Source organism: Ictidomys tridecemlineatus, chromosome 11, assembly GCF_052094955.1.
Source record: "Ictidomys tridecemlineatus isolate mIctTri1 chromosome 11, mIctTri1.hap1, whole genome shotgun sequence".
Lineage (NCBI taxonomy): Eukaryota > Metazoa > Chordata > Mammalia > Rodentia > Sciuridae > Ictidomys > Ictidomys tridecemlineatus.
Window position 1 is genome coordinate 31,961,105 of NC_135487.1, and position 21,772 is coordinate 31,982,876.

A 21,772-nucleotide genomic window follows, 5' to 3' on the forward strand; every position below is an offset into this window, starting at 1 on the left:
AATGCTTGTGAGAAAAATAAAGACAGTGATGTAATGGAGAGTGACTGGAAGAGGAAGCCCACTTAGATGGAAGAGTCAAAGAAGGCCTCTCTGAGAAGACATTTGAACAGAGGGCCAAATGCAAACAAAGAGCCAGCCTTAGGAAAGAGCCAGACACAAGAAAAGTTTGTTGTATTTCAGGGTAGACAGAATGGTAGCAGATAAGGGAGGAGAACGTGAGAGGTAGGTGGGGACAAGACCCTGTAGCCTGTGGTTGGTTTTATTCAGATGCAGCAGGAAAGTTCTAGTCAGAGGAATGGTGTGATGTGGTTGTTGATTTAGAAGTGTCATTCTGACCAGAGAGATGAGCAAGAACTGTCTATTGACAACTGCAGGAGCCAAGAAGTCATAAATTGAACTTGGGCAGTAGCAGATGGAGAGAGGTAAGTGGGTGAATTTAGAATGTTTAGCAGTTGTACCAACAGGACTTGCTGATGAAAGGCAGCCAAGAAAAAGAGATGAATCTAGAGTGATTTCAAGGGATACCATCCAGTTGGCAAGAGAGAGAGATTCATTTGTAAAATTGTTATTTCTCTTTGTGGAATGTAAGAATCTGGACAACTGAGAGTAAAAAAGAAAAAAGAATGGCTCCTAGGACTGGGCTCAATCCTTGAGCTGCATTAGCCCAGCATTGCCTTCCTCTGCCTCAGCCAGAACCCTTGTGCCTGTGCCATGGTCCTATGAACCGCTGATATTTCCTCCCTGTCCATCCTTCCAGCAAACCTGCTGCAGGAGTGCCCACACTCAGTTTGAATCCTTCTAACATCTTTCTCTGCATGTGTTTCCGGGCTGCGTGGGACAACCCCTAGTGATACACTACTGTGGCTTCATGGTCTCCAACTGTGGACTGCTCCTGCTTCTGTCCTGGTTGCCTTGCTGTGGGACTGTTCCAGTCCTTTCCATCCCTGCCCTACACTCCCCAAATCCCCAACCCTAGCAGTGTGCCAGAGAACACCCTCCTTGCTGCTTCTAGGGAAAAGGTGTCCTGCCCCTGTGTGCCTCCCCTCCTCTTTCTCCTGCACCCCTCTCCCTTCTCTGCTGGTCTCTTTCCTGTTGATACAGACATGCTCTGTACTTCCCCACCCACTTTCCTCTCCAGCCTCCATTCCATCTCTGCCCTCTCCCTCCTCAACCCTGCAGTTCTGGTTCTGTCTTCTCTGCCCCTGATAGTATTTCCCTAAGGGGCTAGTGACTTTCGTGTAGTCCCAAAAGCAATGTGGTAAATAAGAATGTGGCTATAAATAGTGCTGATCCATGAGGTCATTGCAAGGATTAAATAAGATAATGCACACAGATCATTAGCACAGTGCCCGGGACACAGCAAGAGCTCGGAAACTATTCACTGCTGTTACTGTGTTGTTATTGTATGTTTATCACTTATTTCACAACTGCCTCTACTTGGCTGCCTCACCCATTATCCACAAAGGCAGGGACTGAATTCTTTATTGTCATAGTCCCCGTGACTAGCACAATGCCTGGTATAAGCTGGGACTTGGTGCCTCTTGGAGAGATGGATGGTGGGCCCTTAGGCTACGTGGCCTCTGGGGGCAGTCTGACCTCATCCTCCACATTAGACTCTCTGGGTGGGAGCGTTTGCCTCTTGCAGCAGCTTCTTTTGTCTGCTTCCCTTCTCTCCTGCACCTCCCATGCCGCCTCTCTCCTCCCCTCCATCCTCCACATTAGGTACTGGCTGTCAGCAGCGTCACTGGGAGCCTGTCAGCAGGAACCCAGGCACTGCCCCCTTGAGGGCCTCTGGCTCAGCCTCTCCTCTCCTCCTTCAGCACAGGCCTCCCTGCCTGTCATACATGTCATGTGTGTGGCTCCAGCCTGTCTGGACACAGATGTGGCCACAATTCCTAAGCAGACAGAGGGGCAGTAGCTGGCAGCATTTCAGACCCAGGAGGGGTGGGGGTGGCTGTGAACAGTGGCGGCATCTCTGGAAGTCTGGCCCTTTGGAGCAGGAAGATTAAAGTATCCATGAGGAGCCACATAGAGGCAGCCCCAGACCTCCACAGATGAGGGACACATTGGCCTGGATTGACCCTGGAAGTTGCACACTGTGGAGGCTGTCACCCCAAGCCAGTCTTCCCACTGGCAGCCCACAGGCATTTACCGAGCACCTGGCTCTGTGCTAGGAGTGCCACACAGCCTGGTGGAACCAGTGACATCCTGGAAGGCTTGGTCAGTGTGGTGTGACTCAAGGAAGGCTTCAGGGAGATAGATATGCTGGAGTCAGGCTTATGGAGTAAGCAGAAATTTAGCACGTGACTGAGAAGGGAAAGAGAATTGTAGGCAAAGGGAACGGTAGCATGAAGTCAGGGAGGTGTTGGGAGCCTGGCAAATTCTAGATACTGTAAGTAGTTGGATAAGCCAGAGACCTGGGAAAGGGACAGGAATGGAGGTATCTAGGTAGGACTGGAGAGGTAGACAGGAGCCAGATGATGGGGCTGTGTAAACCAGTCTAAAGAGCTTAAACTTTATCCTCTAGGGAACAATTGCTGTTGGTAGAAACTCAATATCAAACTAATTCAAGCCAAAAAGGAAAGATATGAGTTTATATAGCTAAGCTCAGAAGCTGAACTTTCAGGCCCACCTGAATTTAAGGTTCACACCAAATCTTTCTCCCTGTTCCTTATGGGCTTTCCTCTGAGTCTAACTGTCCTACAGCTAGCTTTGGCCATGTAGCTATAGAAGATGGTCCCAGGTATTCTAGGCCTGGGGATGGCAAGTTTTTTTTTTCCTTAAAGGACAGCCAGTAGATATTTTCAGTTTTGTGGGACTAATAGTTTCCATCACAACTGTTCCGCTCAGCTATTATATCATGAAAGCAGCCATAGTCATAGTGGAAATGAGTGGACATGGTCATGTTCCAGTAAAACACTGTAGGCACAGGACAGCTAGCCAGGAGGCTGTAGTTTGCTCATCTCTCTTCTAGGCTCACATGATCATTGTAGTTTACTCTCTTAAAAGAAGAGAGGGACTCACATTTATGTCATCCCATCCCAAAAGCAGTGGGGTAGAGTCAGCTCAACCAGGATTATCCAGAATGAAAAGTGGGAAGCCATGGCAGCAGAAGGAGTGAGAGACAGACACCCACTGCAAGGTGCCAGCAAGAAAGAGCATGAACTGAGTGCCTGAAGTCACCAGTGATGATGCAGCTTGAAATTGGTCCTGACACAGCCTCAGGGCGCCAGGCCAGCCCTGCAGTGCTGACGCATGCCCTGGCCAGCCTTCCCCCCACCCTGCGCAGTGTCTGCGCCTCAGCTGCTGCATCACGCCCATCAGGATGCACTTGCCCACTCATTCCTTCCTCACACATTGCTCCACCCGCCCAGGTGGGACTAGAGGGGAGAGTCCCTGAGGGCAGGGCCAGACAGAAGCCCCTCTGTCCTTGCTGCACCTTGGCCAGCCTCAGCAACAGCTCTCCTCCCCTTGAATGGGTGATTGCTGGGGTTCTCTTTCATCTAGCATTGTCTGTGCCACCCTCTGCTCAAATACCTCCTCAGCATTCTCCCATCCAAGTTATTTATCTTTCAAGGCCCAGCTCACTTGTTTCATCTCATCTTCAAGAAGCCTTTCCTGTATGCCCAGAATATTCTATGACCTTTAAATCCCTTATGATTCCAAAATATAGGCTGTGAAGACCTATTTCCTCTGGTCATTTCCCTGTCTCCACCATGAGCTTCTTGAATGAAGGACCAGTATTAATTTACCTTTAGGTTCCTCCTAGCACTTGACACAGGACCGAGCACTGATTGGGCAAGCAGTTGCTGGATGGAGCTGCCTTTTCCAACTCTATCTCATCTACATATAGTGCAGAGCCAGGAGCTTCCTGCACAGGCATGGAACAGTACTTGTGAGTGGGCACCTGCTGCTTGTCTCTTTAGCTTTTAGCTGCTCCTCTTAGGACATATGCCCTATACATTCACCATTCTTCTCCTCAGATTCTTGTTCTCCCATGGGATCAGCGAGAGAAATGGCAGCATGGCATAGCATGAAAGCCATTTAGAGCGTGTTTACCTTGGTTGCTTGAACATATACCAGAGCCTTACCATGCAGGACCCTTTTTGGAGGAACTACAGCAGCCACATTCCAAGCTAGACCACGTAGATTCTAGAAAACCCATGCGCTGCCTCTGCTTTGTCTACCCCTACCACCACCACCACCACCACCAACAACAACAACACACACACACACACACACACACACACACACACTTCCCAGAGCAGATTCTAGGAAGGTGGATCTGTGGGATTTGGCTCTCATCTCATTGGGTGAATCTCACTTTTCAGGCCAATGACTGAATCTAACAAACGATGTGCCGTAGTCCCTGGCCTAAGTCCCCACCACTGTGTTCTGCCATCCCTTTGCCTCCTGGGCTGCTAGCATTCCTCAAACATACTGGGAGAAGTGGCTAGAAGGCTGGCCACCCTGCCAGACACACATGTAGAGCTGAAGCTGTATGCAGCCCTAACCCAGCAAACCTACCCCAGGAGGCACATTTTTCATTTCCGGAGGGTAAGAATGAGGAGCGAGGCCCTATACTGGATCTTCTGGTACCCAAATATAACCATTCTCCACTCCTTAAAAGACTCAGCCAGCTTTGCCTGCAGGCTTGATAATCTGGGCCTTAGAAAATGGTTTAAGTTGGGGCTGGAGTTGTGGCTCAGTGGTAGAGCACTTGCCCAGCATGTGTGAGGCCCTGGGTTCGATTCTCAGCACCACATATAAATAAATGAATAAAATAAAAGTCCATCAATATCTAAAAAAAGAAAGAAATTTTAAAAAAGAAAATGGTTTAAGTTGATGAGCCAGGATTGGGGACATTCACCTTCTTCATTGCACCTCAGCCGTGCTGAATGACTGGTCCATGCAGTGAGCTGAAGGAACCGTTAGGAGGGTCCCAGGTTCCCTTTCCTGGATGGTCACACTGCCCCCTATGCCTACTCATAATCCTGTCTTAGTCTCCAGGACTGGGGGCAAGCAGCCTTGTAGATCCTGGAGTCACAGACTTGTTATGAGAGGTACAGGAATCCGATCATCCCCCAGCATGTGCTCTCTTAAGGCCCAAGCCTTCAAACTATTAGGCTCGAAGATCTAAAGAGAAAAGACTAGTAGGTTCCAGTGTAACTTCCGCCTCCTCCTTCCCCTGTGCCTTCTCACGCACCCCCACACCCTGCTGAAACCCGATCCTGAGGCCACCTTGCGTGCAGCAACTCTGGCAGGGCTGGCGGGCTGGGGCCTGTCTGCTGGAGCCTGCCACACCCTGCCCACCCTGCCCTGCTACCCCCTTGGCCAGGGCAAGCAGGTCAGGTGTCCTTCATACCCCACTAGCCTGACCCATCATTCTATACCTTAAAGGCCACTGCCTTGACCAGGCCCCCACAACTGACATATTGGTCAAGAGAGAAGCTCCTGGATTCTGTTCCAGGTATAGTGTGAGGCTTAGCCCCAGCCACCTGCAGAACACACACACACACACACACACACACACACAACCTTTACTATCACCCGCCCCCACATTTCCTGTTGTTTATGGCCTTGGGCAGGCACTGAGCCACCTCCCAGGATCTGAACTAAGTGCAGCGGGAACATTAGCAGAAGAGTACAAATCTACCTGGGAAGCCAGGGAAGGCTTTCCAGAGGAAGTAGCATTAGAACTTAAAGAATAAGAGTGAGTTTTCCAGGCAAATAGAGAGGAGAGGAGGTTGAGGAGTAGAGCAGAGGCAAATGTGCCAGGCAGAGAGGCTACCTGGTAAATGCATGAACACACCATGTTCAGGGATCTATAAATGGTGCATTCCCAAGAGAGTAGTAATCTCAGGAGGAAAATCCAGATTGCATTAGATTGAGAAATGAGTAGGAAATGAGGAAAGGAGACAGGATATCCACTGTTCTTTCTAGAAGTTTGGCCATGAAAGAATAGAAAGAGAGATTTAGAGCTCAGGGGAGTACATGGTCAGCAAAGTTTGCTTTCATGTGGGAGAGAGTTTGTATGCTTAGGAAAAACAAGTAGGGATGAGGTCCAAGGCGTGATGGAATGATGAGCTTTGGTGGTACAGATATAAGGAAGCCAAGTTTAAGGATAGAGAAAGGAGCTAACAGATTTGCATTTAAGGAAGCAAGAAGCTGAGAGAGTTCCCCTTGGATGGTCTTGGTTTTCTCTGTGAAGTGGGTGGGAGAAGAGATGTCTGCTTAGAGAAGTTTGGAAGACGACAGAGAGTGTATGAGGAGTGAACAGTGTTTGGAATAGCTACTGAGCAAATGTGAAAGCCCAGGTGGTATCTCTGTGTATGTGTGTGCTCACATGTCCATTCATGTGTGTTTTCAAAGCACCCCAACTATAAAATGTACAAAAGTATAGGATTAGAGAAAGCTCATTAATGTCTAGTTGGGTTTGCCTAACGAGTGGTCCAAAAAGTCAAGGAACCAGGGGATACTTGGTCCTGTGGGAGGAAGACAGAAGAGATGGATAGGCTCTAGGCAAGAGAGATAGTAGACTAGAGGTATGGGTGGGAGCCAAGGGGCTTAGGAATGGCAAAAGCAAAGGAGAGAAAGAAATGGAATGTTAGGAATTCTTATTCAGAGAGTAATTAGAAATAAATATTTTTGAAGTGATGAAAAGTTCCAGAATGTGATAGTAGAATTGAGTAGTTGACGTGGAGTGGAGATGAGAGTGATTGAAGTCAAGTAGGTTATCTGTGAGCCAGAACCTTATGATGTTGAAATTTCTGAGTGCGCAAGAAATGGGTTTGTATGGAAGATAAGACAGGTGCTGAAATCTTCAGTGAACATGGCAGAGTTGGCAGATGGCTTCTTTAAAACCTGGGTGAAGATAGATAAAAAGGTGATGGTAGGTGGTACTGGAGGGAGGATGTGCTGGGGAGGCCATGGTACTGGCCGAGACTGGTACACCTTTCAGGGTTCTCTACTGTTCATGTTGGGAGTTGTAGGATAACAAAGAATATAGCATATTCCAGGTGCTTGCTCCCATCCTAAACCTGATCCCCATAGCCATGAAAACTTGTCGGTGGCCAGAGAAGGAGAAGGAAGAGGAGGACGGAGCTCAGCACAAGGTGAAACAAGGACACAGTAGAGAACTTCCTGAATCCTTCAGCTATAGTCAAGGGTACAAGGAAGGAAAACCTGGAAAAACATGAAAATTGCTGAAGAAAATGTGAAGAGCCACACACAGAATAGTCCTAAAACAGAGTCTATGGAAATAGATGAAATTGGATCTAATCTTTATACAACCAAAATGGCTCACAGATTTAAATGTAATAAAATGAAGACATCCTGGAAAAAAAGTATGGATGAATTTCCCTGTGAGATGGGGATGAGGAAACCTTGCCTAAGACCCCAAATCCATAAGTAATAAGGGATATGATTAATATATTTGACTACATTTTTTTATAAAATCTATTGCTAAAGAGAAAAAAGAAAATACCACAAGCCAAGTAAATAAAACAAACAGGAAGAAATATAAAATATATCCCAGAGGGCTTATATATTTAATATATAAAAAGCTTCAAAAAAAGATATGAAAAACAACTAATATTCTATAGAAAAATCAGCAAGAGATCTGAACAAAGTTCACTGAAAACTGCAAATGGCCTTTGCATATATGAAACAATTATTAATTTAATTTGTAATTAAAAAAAAATGCCAGCCAGGTACAGTGGTGCATGCTTATACTCCCACCTACTCTGGAGGCTGAGGCAGGAAGATTGGTTCAGCCCATGAGTTTACAACCAGTCTGAGTAGCATAGCAAGACCCCTCTCAAAATCAACAGCAGCTGGGCACAGTGGGACACACGTATAATCCCAGCAACTCAGGAAGCTGAGGCAGGAAGATGGCAAGTTCAAAGCCAGCCTCAGCAATTTAGTGAGGCCCTGTCTCAAAAATTTTTTAAAATTGGATTAGGGATGTGACTCAGTGGTTAAGCACCTCTGGGTTCAGTCCCCAATACCAACAGATAAATAAAACAATAGCTGGCACAGTGGTTCACACCTATAACCCCAATAGTTTGGGAGGCTGAAGCAAAATAATTGCAAGTTTGAAGCGACCCTCAGCAATTTAGCAAGACCCTCAGCAACTTAGCAAGGCCCTGTTTCGAAATAATAAAAGACTGAGGATGTAGCTCAGTGGTAAAGCATTCTGGGTTCAGTCCCGAGTACCAAAATTAGCAACAATAACCAAAAATGCAAATTAAGACTCTGGTGAGATCCTCTTTTTTTTTTCTTGGTACCCAGGATTGAACTTAGGGGCACTTCTACCACTGAGCCACATCCCCAGCCCTGTTTTGTATTTTATTCAGAAACAGGGTCTCACTGTGTTGCTTAGTGCCTCACTAAATTGCTGAGGCTGGCTTTGAACTCGAAATCCTCCTGCTTCAGCTTCCTGAGCCACTGGGATTACAGTTGTGCACCACCGCACCCGGCTGAGATGCTATTTTTTTTCCCATCAGATTAGTAGAATAGGAGTGTTAGACAGTGTGCTCTGACAATGAGACTGTTGGGGGAGCAGCACTTTCACACATGGCTTGTGGGTATTTGAAAATGGTACAATCTCTGTGGAGGGGACTTTGGCAATACAGAGAAAATTCCATATATGAATTTTCCTTTTGATCCAGCAAATACTTCTAGGAATCTCTTTTACAAATACATTGGCAAGGGCTATGGTTATGGCTCAATGACAGAGCACTCGCCTAGCACATGTGAAGCACTGGGTTCGATCCTCAGCACCACATAAAAATAAACAAATAAAATAAAGGTATTGTGTCCAACTACAACTAAAAAATTAAAAATTTTTAAAAAAATGAAAAGGGATAGGGATGTAGCTCAATGGTAAAGCACCCCTGGGTTCAATCCCTAGTACCAAAAAGAAAAAAGAAAGAAATAAGAATGCCTACATATACACATATCTAGGTATTATTTATTTGCTTTTATCAAAAATCAAAAGAAGAATAAAATGAAAGCTAATAAAAATAAATACCATTAAGGGATAGCATTTTAACAAGAGATAGACACAGAGATGAAAGCTAGATTTCTCTGAATATGTTTTGTTTTGTGAATTTAATTTGGGAACTATGTAAATCTTAAATGAGGAGAAAGCAGCCCTAAAAAGCAAATGCAAAAGAAACAGATGAACCCAACTATATATTAATGATGAATTAAACTCAGCAAAATTATTTCAGATGGCAAAAGCAAAGTAATTTGTCTATGCATATAGTGGGATACAGAGGACCGAAGGCAAAAACAACTACAAAGTTTAAAGAGAGAGGGAGGGAGGGAACGAGAGAGAGAGAGAGAGAATTTTTAATATTTATTTTTCAGTTTTCGGTGGACACAACATCTTTGTATGTGGTGCTGAGGATTGAACCCGAGCCGCACACTTGAAAGGCGAGCATGCTACCGCTTGAGCCACATCCCCAGCCCCACCTTAATTGTTTTTAGTAAAAAAGTGTGAGTAATGATACTGGTATTCTGAAACTATCATATATTTTCTACAGGTATATGTTAGGATAAAGCAATTAAGTAATTATCATAATATCACTAAAAACAGGGATATCAGCTTAAGAAAAAGATACAAATATAAAATCAAAAAATGTTAAGTAAGTCAGGTGCAGTGTCACACACCTGTAATCCCTGGAGTGGCTCGGAGATTAAGGCAGGAGGATCTTGAGTTCAAAGCCAGCCTCAGCAAAATCGAGGCACTGTGCAACTCAGTGAGAGAGACCCTGTCTCTTGAGTAAAATTCAAAATTGGGTATGTGGCTCAGTGGTCAAGTACCCCTGAGTTTAATCCTGGTACCAAAAAAAAAAAAAAGTTTAAGTAAACTTGAATTTTATGCTGTGAATTATATCTTAATAAAGCTATTTAAAAGTACAAATCTTATTAAACTTAAATTTGAATTGAGAATATCAATATAAGTGGTTTTGGTTTTTTCCCAGTTTGGTCCATCTGGAAAACAATGACTAACCCATAGCAATATGAGAATTCCTTAGCCACACAGGTGGTAGTCTCTCAATACCATTTCTAGCTCTTTGGGAAAATGACTGATTCCAGGTTGGGGAAAGAAATGTACCAGGTAAGCTTATAGCATCTTTTCAAGTATTAGAGCATAACCAAAGGATCAAGGAGATAAGGTGAAAAGGCTCCACTGGCCAAAGACCAAATACTCTGAACATCAAGAAGAATAACAAGACTAGAGTAGAGCTCAGTGGTAGAGCACTTGCACAAGGCTATGGATTTGATCCTCAGCACTACAAAAAATTAAATAAATAGTAATAATAATGATAACGATCACAATAGATTGGCATATATCAAATATGTTAAAAGGTATACCTTTTTTTTTGTATTAGGGCTTGAACTCAGGGACATTCAACCCCTGAGCCACATCCCCAGCCCTTTTATGTATTTAATTTAGAAACAGGGTCTTACTGAGTTAGCATCTCACTTTTGCTGAGGCTGGCTTTGAATTTGTGATCCTCCTGTCTCAACCTCCTGAGCTGCTGGGATTATAGGCGTGCGCCATCACCACCCCCAACCAAAATGTTCAATGATTTAAAGGGAAAAGAAACCATCATCATCTTTGGAGGATGCTAAGGAATCAGTTCATGTCCTGAAAATTGGTAAATAAAAGGAAAAATCAAGCATTTATCTCAAAATCTTTTTTGGATGACAGTTCTTTAGGATAACCAAGCAGCTGAGAGAAAGGTCATAGAAATTTATGAAAGTTTACACAAATATCCTAGCATCTCCTAAAGCAGGGTGCATGTAGGCAGCTTCAGTGGCTGCTAAAGGCTTTCCGTGCATAGGGGCTGGAATTTTATGAGCTCCAGCCTGGAATGCTGCAACCCAGTGACAGTCTTAACACCACAGGGAAGCAACCATGTGTTTCACAAAAACTGTCTATTATACGTCTTCTTGCCGAAAGATTCCACCCGACTCTTACCAAGCCTCCAGCTCTAACCACCAGTATGCAGAGTGCAGGGGACGAGGAATGTGTTCAACATCTGAATGCAACTGGGAAAATGTGGGTTAGAGTGGGGAACCCTATAGAACAACCTGTTTTCTTCACCAACAAGTTATAAGGAGAAAGAAGAGAAGAGGAAACCTATGGATTTAAGAGATGTAGAAATCAGCTAAATACTGTGTGTGGATTCTGCTTCCATTCTGATCTAATCAAACCAACTGTTAGAAAAGCAATAGCAGGGGCTGGGAATGTGGTTCAGGCGGGTAGCGCGCTAGTCTGGCATGCGTGCGGCCCAGGTTCGATCCTCAGCACCACATACCAACAAAGATGTTGTGTCCGCCGAGAACTAAAAACTAAATATTAAGAATTCTCTCTCTCCCTCTCTCTCTCCTCTCTCTCTCTTAAAAAAAAAAAAAAAAGAAAAGAAAAGCAATAGCAATACCAGCAAACACTAATGGTGCACTAGAAGAAATCTGAAAACTGGATATTTGTTGATATTGACAAATTATAATTAATTTTTTAGATGTGATAATCCTTTTAAGAGTAATTATTAGGTGTGGTTGGTCTTTAAGGTATCTGTCTTGTAAAAATTAATGCTAGAGGGGCTGGGGATGTGGCTCAAGTGGTAGCGCGCTCGCCTGGCATGCGTGCGGCCCGGGTTCGATCCTCAGCACCACATACCAACAAAGATGTTGTGTCCGCCGAGAACTAAAAAAAATAAATATTAAAAATTCTCTCTCTCCTCTCCCACTCTCTCTTTAAAAAAAAAAAATTAATGCTAGAATATTTTATGAATGATATCACATAGTAAACCACCAGTATACAGAGTGCAGTGGGATTTTTAAACTAATACCTAGAAAGTGGGTGGGATATAAGAGAAACAAAATAGACCATCATTAATAGTTGCTGAATCAGGGCAGTAGGTCCATGGGGAGTTCACTGTACTGTTTTTTTCTATTTTTGATATGTGAAATTTTTCCTAATAGAAAGTTTTAAAAATAGGCCTGAGGGGCTGCGGTTGTGGATCAGTGGTAGAGCGCTCTCCTAGCATGTGTGAGGCACTGGGTTCAATCCTCAGCACCACATAAATAAATCAATAAAGGTATTATGTCCATCAACAACTAAAAAATATTTTTAAAAAATAGACCTGATTTGCAGCTCAATGGTAGAGCACATGCCCTTAGCACTGAAGTTGGGGTTTAGGGAGAGATTTAAAATATATATACATAGGAAGGAAAAAGAGTGCCCTTTGCAGAGAAGTATACCCAAATAGCAGGAGGAAATGGCAGAGAAGGGCTGACCCAGTCTTTCAAGGGATATAAAAAGAGGCTACAAAATAAGCACTTAAAACATGAAGGCCTGACAAAAGAATGAGGTGAAGTGGCCAGTGTCTCAAAACAGGTCATAAAAGGAATAGTTTACACACTAAGGGCAGAGGTTCTTGAGGCGTTATTAGGCCTATTTAATGCTTTTTCCATGATCAGTCCCTGAGCTTGTTTTGGCTATTACTAATGTGGCAATTCCTGCTCTGGGGCAATATTTTCATTTATCCATCCTTTACATGTCAATTTTTAGGGTTGATACATATCACATTTCCAGCAGCTTATAGTTTTTGTTGTTTGATATAGTCTGGAATGGAAAATCTGTGTGAATGTATACCAAGGTTGCTTCTGTGTTATAGGGTTATGGATGTCTATGTGTGTGTGCATGTGTATTTACCTGTGTTTTTTCAAAAATAACACACATTATAGGTTACCAAAAAAATAAGATTTTTTAATAAAATTTTTTTAGTTGTTGATGAACCTTTATTTTATTTATTTATATGTAGTGCTAAGAATCGAGCCAGTGCCTCACACATTCTATATAGGCACCTTACCACTGAGCTACAAGATTTTTTTTGCATAATATACTTGCCAATAGTCTTTGAAAAAAGGGGAGTGGATAAGAAAGGGGAAAAAATATACTAAGATCATTTGATTAGATTTTAGGAGATTCTGTTAGCATATGACATCCAGTACACATTGGGAAGCAGATAAAGTCCTATCCAAGCTTGACTCAGAAACTTCACAAAAATTTTATAAGCTCAGTCCTGACACAAAAGGAGCAATTCTTGATGCAGGGATATCAAGGGACTTTGTTCCCTTTGATATCACTCACAACCTGGCCAGGATCCTCAGGGCCTCTGGTGAAACCTCAAGCATATTAATTTACTTAGATCTTGTGTACTAGGCACAGGAAATAGGCATTGTCCTCATACACAAGGGAGTTGCACTCACTCAGTTGCTGGCACCCAGGAGTCTAAAGGAAAGCCATTCTCAGCTTGAGGAGCTATGGAGTGTTGACATCTTCTTAGCAATAAGAAGTGGGGGAGGGAGCAGGACTGAACATTTTCCTCCTCTTTCAAGTTCATGTCAAAGTTTCTAACAAATAAGACCTGAGTAATCAGTGATTCTGTTCCTCCTGGGACATGGGTATCATGGTGGTAGTGATGATAGGGATAAGAAATAGACGCTTATGTTAGGAGGGGCAGATTCTAGTTTTTCAGCTATTCTGTTATTCAGCGGGCTGATTCAGGTTGAGTTAGAGTAAGGGCAGAACCACTAAGACCTAGGCTACATTGATCATTCTTAGCCAGAAAGGCCCTAAGTAGCCCCCACAGCAAGACTGTCAGCACATAGTAAGTCACTGGAATTGGCCATCATCTGGGCTGGAGGTGCCCTGAAAAGGATTTCAAGTTAGAGTCCATGTACAGTGCAGTTCTCCAAGCATCTTGAAAGAGGTTGACTTCTCCTGTGCCTTTACCTCTGTGCCTCATTTCCCTTTGCATCCCTGCAGACCTCATCCCATCTTCCCGAGATTGCAGCCTGCCCTGCCCAAGAACAGTGACATTTGATTTCTCTCTCCTCTCTTGCCCTACCCCTCCTATTTCTCCTCTAGGCCAAAATGAACCTCTTCCCTTAAACTTGGAGCTCTTTCCTTCTCTCCACCAAAAAATGTATTCCCGGGGTAGGGGGTTTAGCTCAGCGGCAGAGTACTTGCTTAGCATGAGCAAGGCCTTGGGTGTAATCCTTGACCCTTAAAAAAAAAAAAAAATGCATTTCTGTCCCTTCTAATCTGAAAACTCACCTATCAGCCCTGCATCCTAATCACAGGACTTTGCCTTTCCTGTTTCCTACTAAACTTCTATCTCTTATAACTTTTACCCTGCTTTGCCTTCTTCTCCACCCTGGGTGGTCTACCTCCCAGAATCTTCTCTAAAATTCTTGTCTCCTTGCGCTGGCTGTACTTTTGGATATTTTTCTGCTGACTGGACAGCATCTTATCCCCATGTTCCCAGTCTGCAGGAACAGAGTGGGCAGCAGTGACTGTAGATGGATGCGTGGATAACCTTCCAGGGAGCTTCCAGATCTGAGACATTAAGCTCACTCGGCAAATCTGGTCCCTCCACTCCTATAGCTGGCCAAATAAAGACTGATCAGGCCTGCTCCCTCAGACTCAGGCTCCACTCAACAAGATCAGCAGCTACCTAGTGAATAGGCTAGGGTGGGGCAGGTATGCTGGAATGTGGACAGTGGCTTCCCACAGGCCCATCGCCAAGACTGATGCACAGAAGAGCCAACCAGTGCTCCAGCCTATTGCATTTTTGTGATCCTCAAAGCCCTGTTGTATTCCAGGTTCTCCAAGCCAGCACCCATGTTCCTGGATGACTCCTTTCGCAAGTGGGCTAGGATTCGGGAGTTTGTGCCGCCTTTTGGGATTAAAGGTCAAGGTATGTTGGGAACCCTGACCTACACTAACATCTCAATCCCTAACTGTCTGCCTATACTTCAGGACAGCACTGTAGCCTCAGAAATCCCGCTCTCAGCGGCACCTTGCTTCCTCCTTCCTTTTCTCATACTTCTTTAATGGAATATTTACAGAACCTGCCGCTTTGCCAGGGGCTGGGTCTATAACAGTGACATAGATGGATACCATTCCTCTCCTCAAATAATTCTAGTTTAATGGAGATACAGGTACTCAGAATGCAGGACAGAAGGGCTCTGCCAGGGGGAAACACAAGATACGGTGAGATCACAGAATAGAGATGCCAGACATTATATAGAATACTAAATGTGATGGGCAAACCAGAGGCCACCCCCCAGAAACATCCATGCCTGATGTCCTCCACCCTGACTTAGATTCCCTTCCAACTGTTCTTGTTCTGTCTGTGGCTAACCTCCCCCGCCCCCCCCCACGCCCCCGTGCTCTCAGAAACTACCCCCTCCATCAACTTAGGGACCTCCCCACACCTTTTCCCTCCTAATGTAAGACTTCCCACCCTAATGGTTTAACACTTCTGCTTCTGAGTTGAGTTCCTGTGCTGTTTTGTGGTCTGGTGGGAAAGAGCTGGGCTTAAAGTCACATCAGATCTCCATACTACCTCTTTACAAGCTGTGACCATGGACCACTACTTAGCCAGTCTATGCTTTAGTTTCTTCATCAGCTGAATGGAAAGTATCGTACTATTGTATAGGTTGTGGTCAGAATTAAAACAGCTGTTAAAGGGGTGGTATCATGTGGCCAGGAAACTCAAGAATGTCTAAGTCCTCTATTCAGCCATCCCACCACTCCCCATAAAGAAGACAGTGACCAGCAAAAATGCTGACAAGCTGACACTTTGATTTTAAGCTTCCAAGGGCACATTTAGTGGGTCGTGTGGAGCCATATGAGGAACTCCTTCCTTCTGGATGCACATAGCCAAGCAGCCTGCTCTTTTCTCCTAAATCCACACTTCTAGAATGATCATACAGCTATAAAGACCAGGGAAGACCAATACAGAACCACTAGCCAGCAGCAAGAGAGCAGCTGTGCTTATAAGTGCCCTTTCTATAAAGAATCCCTCCTAGAGGGGCTGAGGTTGAGGCTCAGTGGTAGAGCACTCCCCTAGCATGTGTGAAGCCCTAGGTTCGATCCTCAGCACCACATATAAATGAATAAATAAAATAAAAAAGGTATTGTGTCCAACTATTTATTTATTTATTTATTTATTTATTTATTTTTTAAGAATCCTTCCTAGAAAACCAGGCCCATCCACATCTTAACCTTGCTTAGCCAGTTGGTGGTGTGCCATCACACTCAGATTGCAACATATTTAGAAGACCGTTCAAACTATGTTGATTTTGGTCAGGTGTGGTTGCACACACCTATAAAATCAGAAGTTCAGGGGCACCCACAGCAATTTAGCAAGATGCTACCTCAAAATAAAGAACTGGAGATGTAGCTCAGTGGGTAACATACCCCTGGGTTCAATCCCCAGTACCAAAAGAAAAAATATACGTGTGTATAGATAGATAGATAGATATTGCATGTTTTAAGCTTTACACATGCATATCATTATATATACATTTGTGTATGTGTGTGTGTGTTCTTCAAACCAATTTCTTTTTTTATATACCTTTATTTTACTTATTTATTTTTATGTGGTGCTGAGGATTGAACCCAGGGCCTTGCACATGCTAGGTGAGTGCTCTACTGGTGAGCCACAACCCCAGCCCCTCTTTGCTAATTTTTTTAGCTTTTTTTCCATGGATACCTATTGCTCTAGGTCATTGATTTGTTTATTTATTTATTTATTTATTTTGACTACTCTGTAATGTTTCGTGTACCACATGTGATATTTTCCTTTGGACATTTAGGTTGCTACCAATGTTTTGCTATTACAGTTTTGCAGTAAATATGTTTGTATAAATATATTTTTTTCAGTTTTGTGCCACTTAGAGTAGAGTTGCAAGAACCTAGTCTATGCATACCTATATCCTTATTTGGTATTTTTAAGGTGATTTCCTTTGTGGCCAAAACCCAATTTATCTTTAGATTTTTATGTACATTAGTTTCTATCTTTCTGACAACTCTATATGGTAGGAATTACCATCTTCATTTTAGAGATGAGGAAACAAAAGCTTAAAGAATTAAAAAAAAAGAGTCAATTATTTCAGATCACAGAGCTCTTATGTAGCAGAGTTCAGAAGGAGAGCAGAAACCATTGTCAGAAACAAAGAGGCCAAGAAGATGAGATTTAAGTAGTTGTCACAGGATCTAAGAGCACAGAGGTCCCGGGTGTCCTTGTGGAGAGCAGCCTGAGCAGAGTGTGGGTGGGCAGGTGCCAGACTGCAGAGAGTAAAGAGGTTAAGAAGGAAAGGCCACCTGACACAGAGCAGGGTTGGAGATTGGCAGTGTGAAAGGGAGGAAGCGAGGAAAAGGCAGTACCAGAAACAAGCACGTGTCTTCCTGGTTGTGCTCCTCATCACTGCTTTTCTCATTTGTTCCTGGAGTCTACTTGGTGGGGCACACAGGTAAGCACATCATGGTCTCTGACTCTGGGTAGGGGCTTCCATTTCTGGAGGAAACTGAGATGCTTCAGCTTCCAGGCAAGGCCCTGGCCTAGAAACACACGTCCTGGGCCTGAGTACAGTCTCAAAGTCCAATGAGTCTCCAAGGAGGATGAAGAAGTCCTGGGAAGAACTTGCATACTAGGGTTAGAGGACTGGCTTCTGGTGGAGATATTTCTGCCTGTTTCTCTGCCTCTGTCTCCTTTTTTAGGGAGAAAGTTGCAGTGACCTGGCCCAACATAGCTTCCTTTCCCTACCCCTGCCTTCACTGTGACCCCAGGAACTTGTGCTTTCCAATAGGGTCATCAGCAAGCATTTTATGGGAACGTAAGTGGCCCTCTAATAACTCCTACCTTTGTCCACAGACAATCTGATCAAAGCCATCTTGTCAGTCACCAAAGAGTATCGCCTGACTCCTGCCTTGGACAGGTGAGCCCCTTGCTGGCCAGCCTGCTGGCCCCAAATGCCTGGAAAATGCCGGGTTTTGAAGTCCAGCTGGCCTTCCTGGACATGGGCAGATTCTCCAGCATATCTGTACATATGACCTACAGTAATAAACATACTGGTGTGGGTGGAGCAGGTAAGTGGATGTACTGCACTGGACTTGAATCCCTGGGGACCATCAGCATCTCAGACAAGACATCTGAGTCCACAAGCATCAGGTTTGAGGTTTAGACCTGAACACACTGGGGTCATAATCAGCCTGGTCCATTAGATTGAGGGGGGGGTGGGATTGAGGGGTGGTAGGGTCAAGGTTCATATCTAAGAGGCAGTGACAGCTATGAAGCTAACAGACCCTGGAGCAGGGAAGCTCCAGGATCAGGGGTGGCAGAAACAGAATGAGTAGACTCCCTGGTGGCTACTGGGAGCCTGAGTGCTTCTGAGTTAAAAATAAGCCAAGCCCTGAGTCCTGGGGCCCCAAATCCAAGACCCCTGTCCTTGTTTTTCTTTACCCTGGACCCTCGGGATGCCTAAAACACCCCCCAGTCTTTGGAAACCTTTACCCCAGGATGCTATCTTACCACCCACTCTTCATCTCTGAGTCAGCTCCCCAAGCCCTCTATACCTATTTCCCTTAGGATATTGGAGAGTCCCAGAGGCCAGCTTCCCACAGTATGATTTTGGCCTCTCAGAAATACTGCCAGGAGGCTAAGGCTGTAGCTCAGTGGTCAAGCACTTGCCTAGCACATGTGAGGCAATGGGTTCAATTCTCAGCACCACATAAAAGTAAATAAATAAAGGTACTATACTCATCTATAACTAAAAAAATAAAATAAATTTTTTAAAAAAGAAAGAAATACTGCCAAGACCCCTTTTGTCCTCCTCTATCTCAACCTGGTTCTGGCAGATGGTGTAGGTCAAGAGCCAAAGGGACAGAAGGAAAGAGGTCTGGGAGACAGCTCTCCACAGGCCTCCACCTCTTTCTCCTCAGCCTCCGCTGCCGTCGCTGCATCATCGTGGGCAATGGAGGTGTCCTTGCCAACAAGTCTCTGGGATCACGAATTGATGACTATGACATTGTAGTCAGGTGAGCTCCCCACACCAGTGTCATGGGCACCTGAGTGACCTGGCCCAAACCCCAGTCCCTGAGCCCACTGAGAACTCTCTGTCCATCTGACCACTTGGGCTTGAGGTCAACAGAAGCCTCAAGAATGCTTGGTTGGAGAGTTTTGAAATAGACACCTAGGTGACACCAGATGTGAACTCCCTGTTCTCTGCACCTGGGTTATAAGGGGGTCACAGCACTTCCCCAAACATAGGCCCAAGGCAGGCTCTGATTGAGCCTGTTCTCTGTAGACTGAACTCGGCACCAGTGAAGGGCTTCGAAAAGGACGTGGGCAGCAAAACAACATTGCGCATCACCTACCCCGAGGGCGCCATGCAGCGGCCTGAACAGTATGAGCGTGACTCTCTCTTTGTCCTCGCTGGCTTCAAGTGGCAGGACTTCAAGTGGTTGAAGTACATCGTCTACAAGGAGAGAGTGGTGAGCTCCCCAGCACCAGTTCCTTCCCCCTTACCCTGGGCGTGGTCCTGGATCCCCCAGTTTCCAAGTCAGTCCCTCCCCTGAACCCCATGAAACATAAGCAGGAATCTTCAAAATAAGCATCAATGACCCAAGGCTGAAAGATAATAAATGCAACCAAAGGGCAGAGGCCAGGAGGTGACAGGGTCCCAGACCAGGCTTGTGGCACTGAAATGCCTGTTGCTTGCTCCTTGCCTCCAGATTCCTAGGGCAAACCATTTCCCAGCCTTCTCTGGCCAGACCTCAACAGCCTCCAGGGGCCTTCCCTTGGCCTTAGATTCCCAACGAAGGAAAGCTGTCGTCTCTAAGGCCACAGGCCCTATATTAATCCCATCTTTACATTCTCTTGCCCTGGCCCTGAAGCTGCCTCCCTGATCTCCACTTTTCTCATGAGTTCTCTCTGACTCTGGTCTTCTGGGTCTTGCCCTCTTTCTTAGGGAAGGGAGGAAGGCTTGATGTGGGCCCTGGTACCATTCTTTAGTAACAGCAGGCCTCTCAACTTGAGGGTTTCATCTCCCAGAACCATTAGTCCAGGTCTGCTTCCCCTGACCTATAGCTGGGTCCCCATCCTGCCGTTGAGTCTGGTTCTAGTCTTTGGGTATGAACAGATTCTGTACTCACTATTCTGGGCAGGCAAAGTCTGCACCCATTTCTTTAAAGAGCTCATGTGGCAGAGTAGGGTCAGAGTAGACCACCCACTGAGTTCTCTCCTGAGACCTCTGTTTCCCAGCTCTGGGCCTACAGGAACACCTGCCAATTTGTTCTGGGTCCATCCCCGCTCTCCTCCCCTCCAGCTGTCACCAGCAACCCGAGGGGAGGGGTGCTACAGACCACAGGCCATTCATCTTCTGATACTTAAACCTCTTACCAGAGATTGATGACAAATGGCCCTCTGCCTACACTAAGTCGCTAGTTGTTCTTTCTGGAAGATTAGAGGAGAGTTGGGGGTGGGAACAGCTTAACCTGCCTGTGGGGGTCTCAGTGCAATTTGGTTTAACTCCACAGCCCTTTCCCAAGCAAGGCCAAATGCAGGCAGTGTCAAGTAGGTAGCAAGAGAGAAGACAGAAGTCAGGTCCAGAAATTCAGGTAGGTGGGCCAGTGGGGAAGGGAGCCCATCTCAAAACCAGGCTGAATAAGGCTGCTGGGCTTTACTATGTCCAATCCAACTTCCCAAAGGGAAGGAAAGAGCCAGGCAACAGTGACCGTTAGCCTTCAGCCAGCCTGGCTTCAAGCAGGCCCATATCTGTACAGACCAGGCAGAGAATGGCGGCTGAGGGAGTAACCCCTCTGTTATCAGAATCCTAGAGCCCACATTAGTGTCCCTAGAGCTAAGAGGTAGACACTTTCAAGGGAAATATGGGTGAAACTGGGTCTGCCTTGGTGAACTCTAGGAGTTCTAGGGGCTGCTTTCTCAGGCCTCTTGCCCATCTCCCTTCCCCTCCTACCATGTCCATTTTCTCCCCACAAACGCATGTCAAAGCCCCAGGCCTCCCTCAAGGCTGGAGCTCCCAAAGGACAGCCCCGACCCCACTGGTTTTTATCCCTCAGTGCCTAGGCACCATAAATTATATGGGCTCAATCTAGAATTGGCTTGAACACCAGTCCTGCTTCCTGATGGGCATACTGGGAAAAGCCTGGCAGTCCAAACAAGTCAGGGCCATCCAGGTAGGTGTTGCTACTTGTTCCTTCCAAGAGCATCACAGCCAGCCAAGTCAAGGATCTTATAGTTCATCCAAGGGAGAAAGGAAAGAAGAAAACAAGGAAGCCAGCTAGAGTCGGAGGAAGCAGGTAGCGGGGCCTCACTGTTCCCTGAAGACTGAGGAGCTTTCCACCTGACTTGGCCTTGGCAGCAGGAGGTCAAGGTCCTAGAGAGGTGGGGTGAGCAGTAGAGTGCTGAGGCCCCTGCTCAGCCTGTCCTGGCCATGCATCAGGAGTCCTGGGCCAGCCTCGTGTGAGTGAGAACTCCTTCCCAGAGTGGGTGGGCATAAGTGGGAAGGAGACAAAGGTGACATTAAGGAGTCCTCTGAAGTACCAGAGTCACAGGTGGTTTGGGCCTAGAGTGAGCCACCAGAGGAATGCCCATGATCTCACTTCTCCCAGCACCTGGAGTTGGCCTGCCTGGGCCCAGTATTACCCAGAGGCCTTCTGTAGTGCCCTTTTCTAGCCCAAGGTCTTCCATGACCTCTCCATGCTCTACTCCCATTTCTCTGGCCTCTGAGACCCAGGTAATGTGAGCCAGGCTGCCTCTCCAGGCCACTCGTGCCTGGTGCCTTGCCATAGGGCCCAGCCATAGGCTTGTTCTGCTATTGCAGCAATGGGTCCTGGCCATGCAGCTTCTAGCTACTGGTGAATTCTACAACTGTC

At 45.6% G+C, this 21,772-nt stretch overlaps 1 protein-coding gene across 9 annotated transcripts in view; it reads left to right on the forward strand.

The window, feature by feature from the left end:
• St3gal3 (ST3 beta-galactoside alpha-2,3-sialyltransferase 3) overlaps nucleotides 1-21,772 on the forward strand; it is a 192,188-nt gene that overhangs the window by 149,680 nt on the left and 20,736 nt on the right. For all 9 annotated transcript variants that reach the window (XM_005317921.3, XM_040288511.2, XM_021719809.3 and 6 more), the window contains 4 exons: nucleotides 14,692-14,786; nucleotides 17,751-17,814; nucleotides 18,818-18,913; nucleotides 19,183-19,369. In XM_005317921.3, the coding sequence (XP_005317978.1) occupies nucleotides 14,692-14,786; nucleotides 17,751-17,814; nucleotides 18,818-18,913; nucleotides 19,183-19,369 (442 nt within the window). The remainder of the gene's footprint in view (nucleotides 1-14,691; nucleotides 14,787-17,750; nucleotides 17,815-18,817; nucleotides 18,914-19,182; nucleotides 19,370-21,772) is intronic.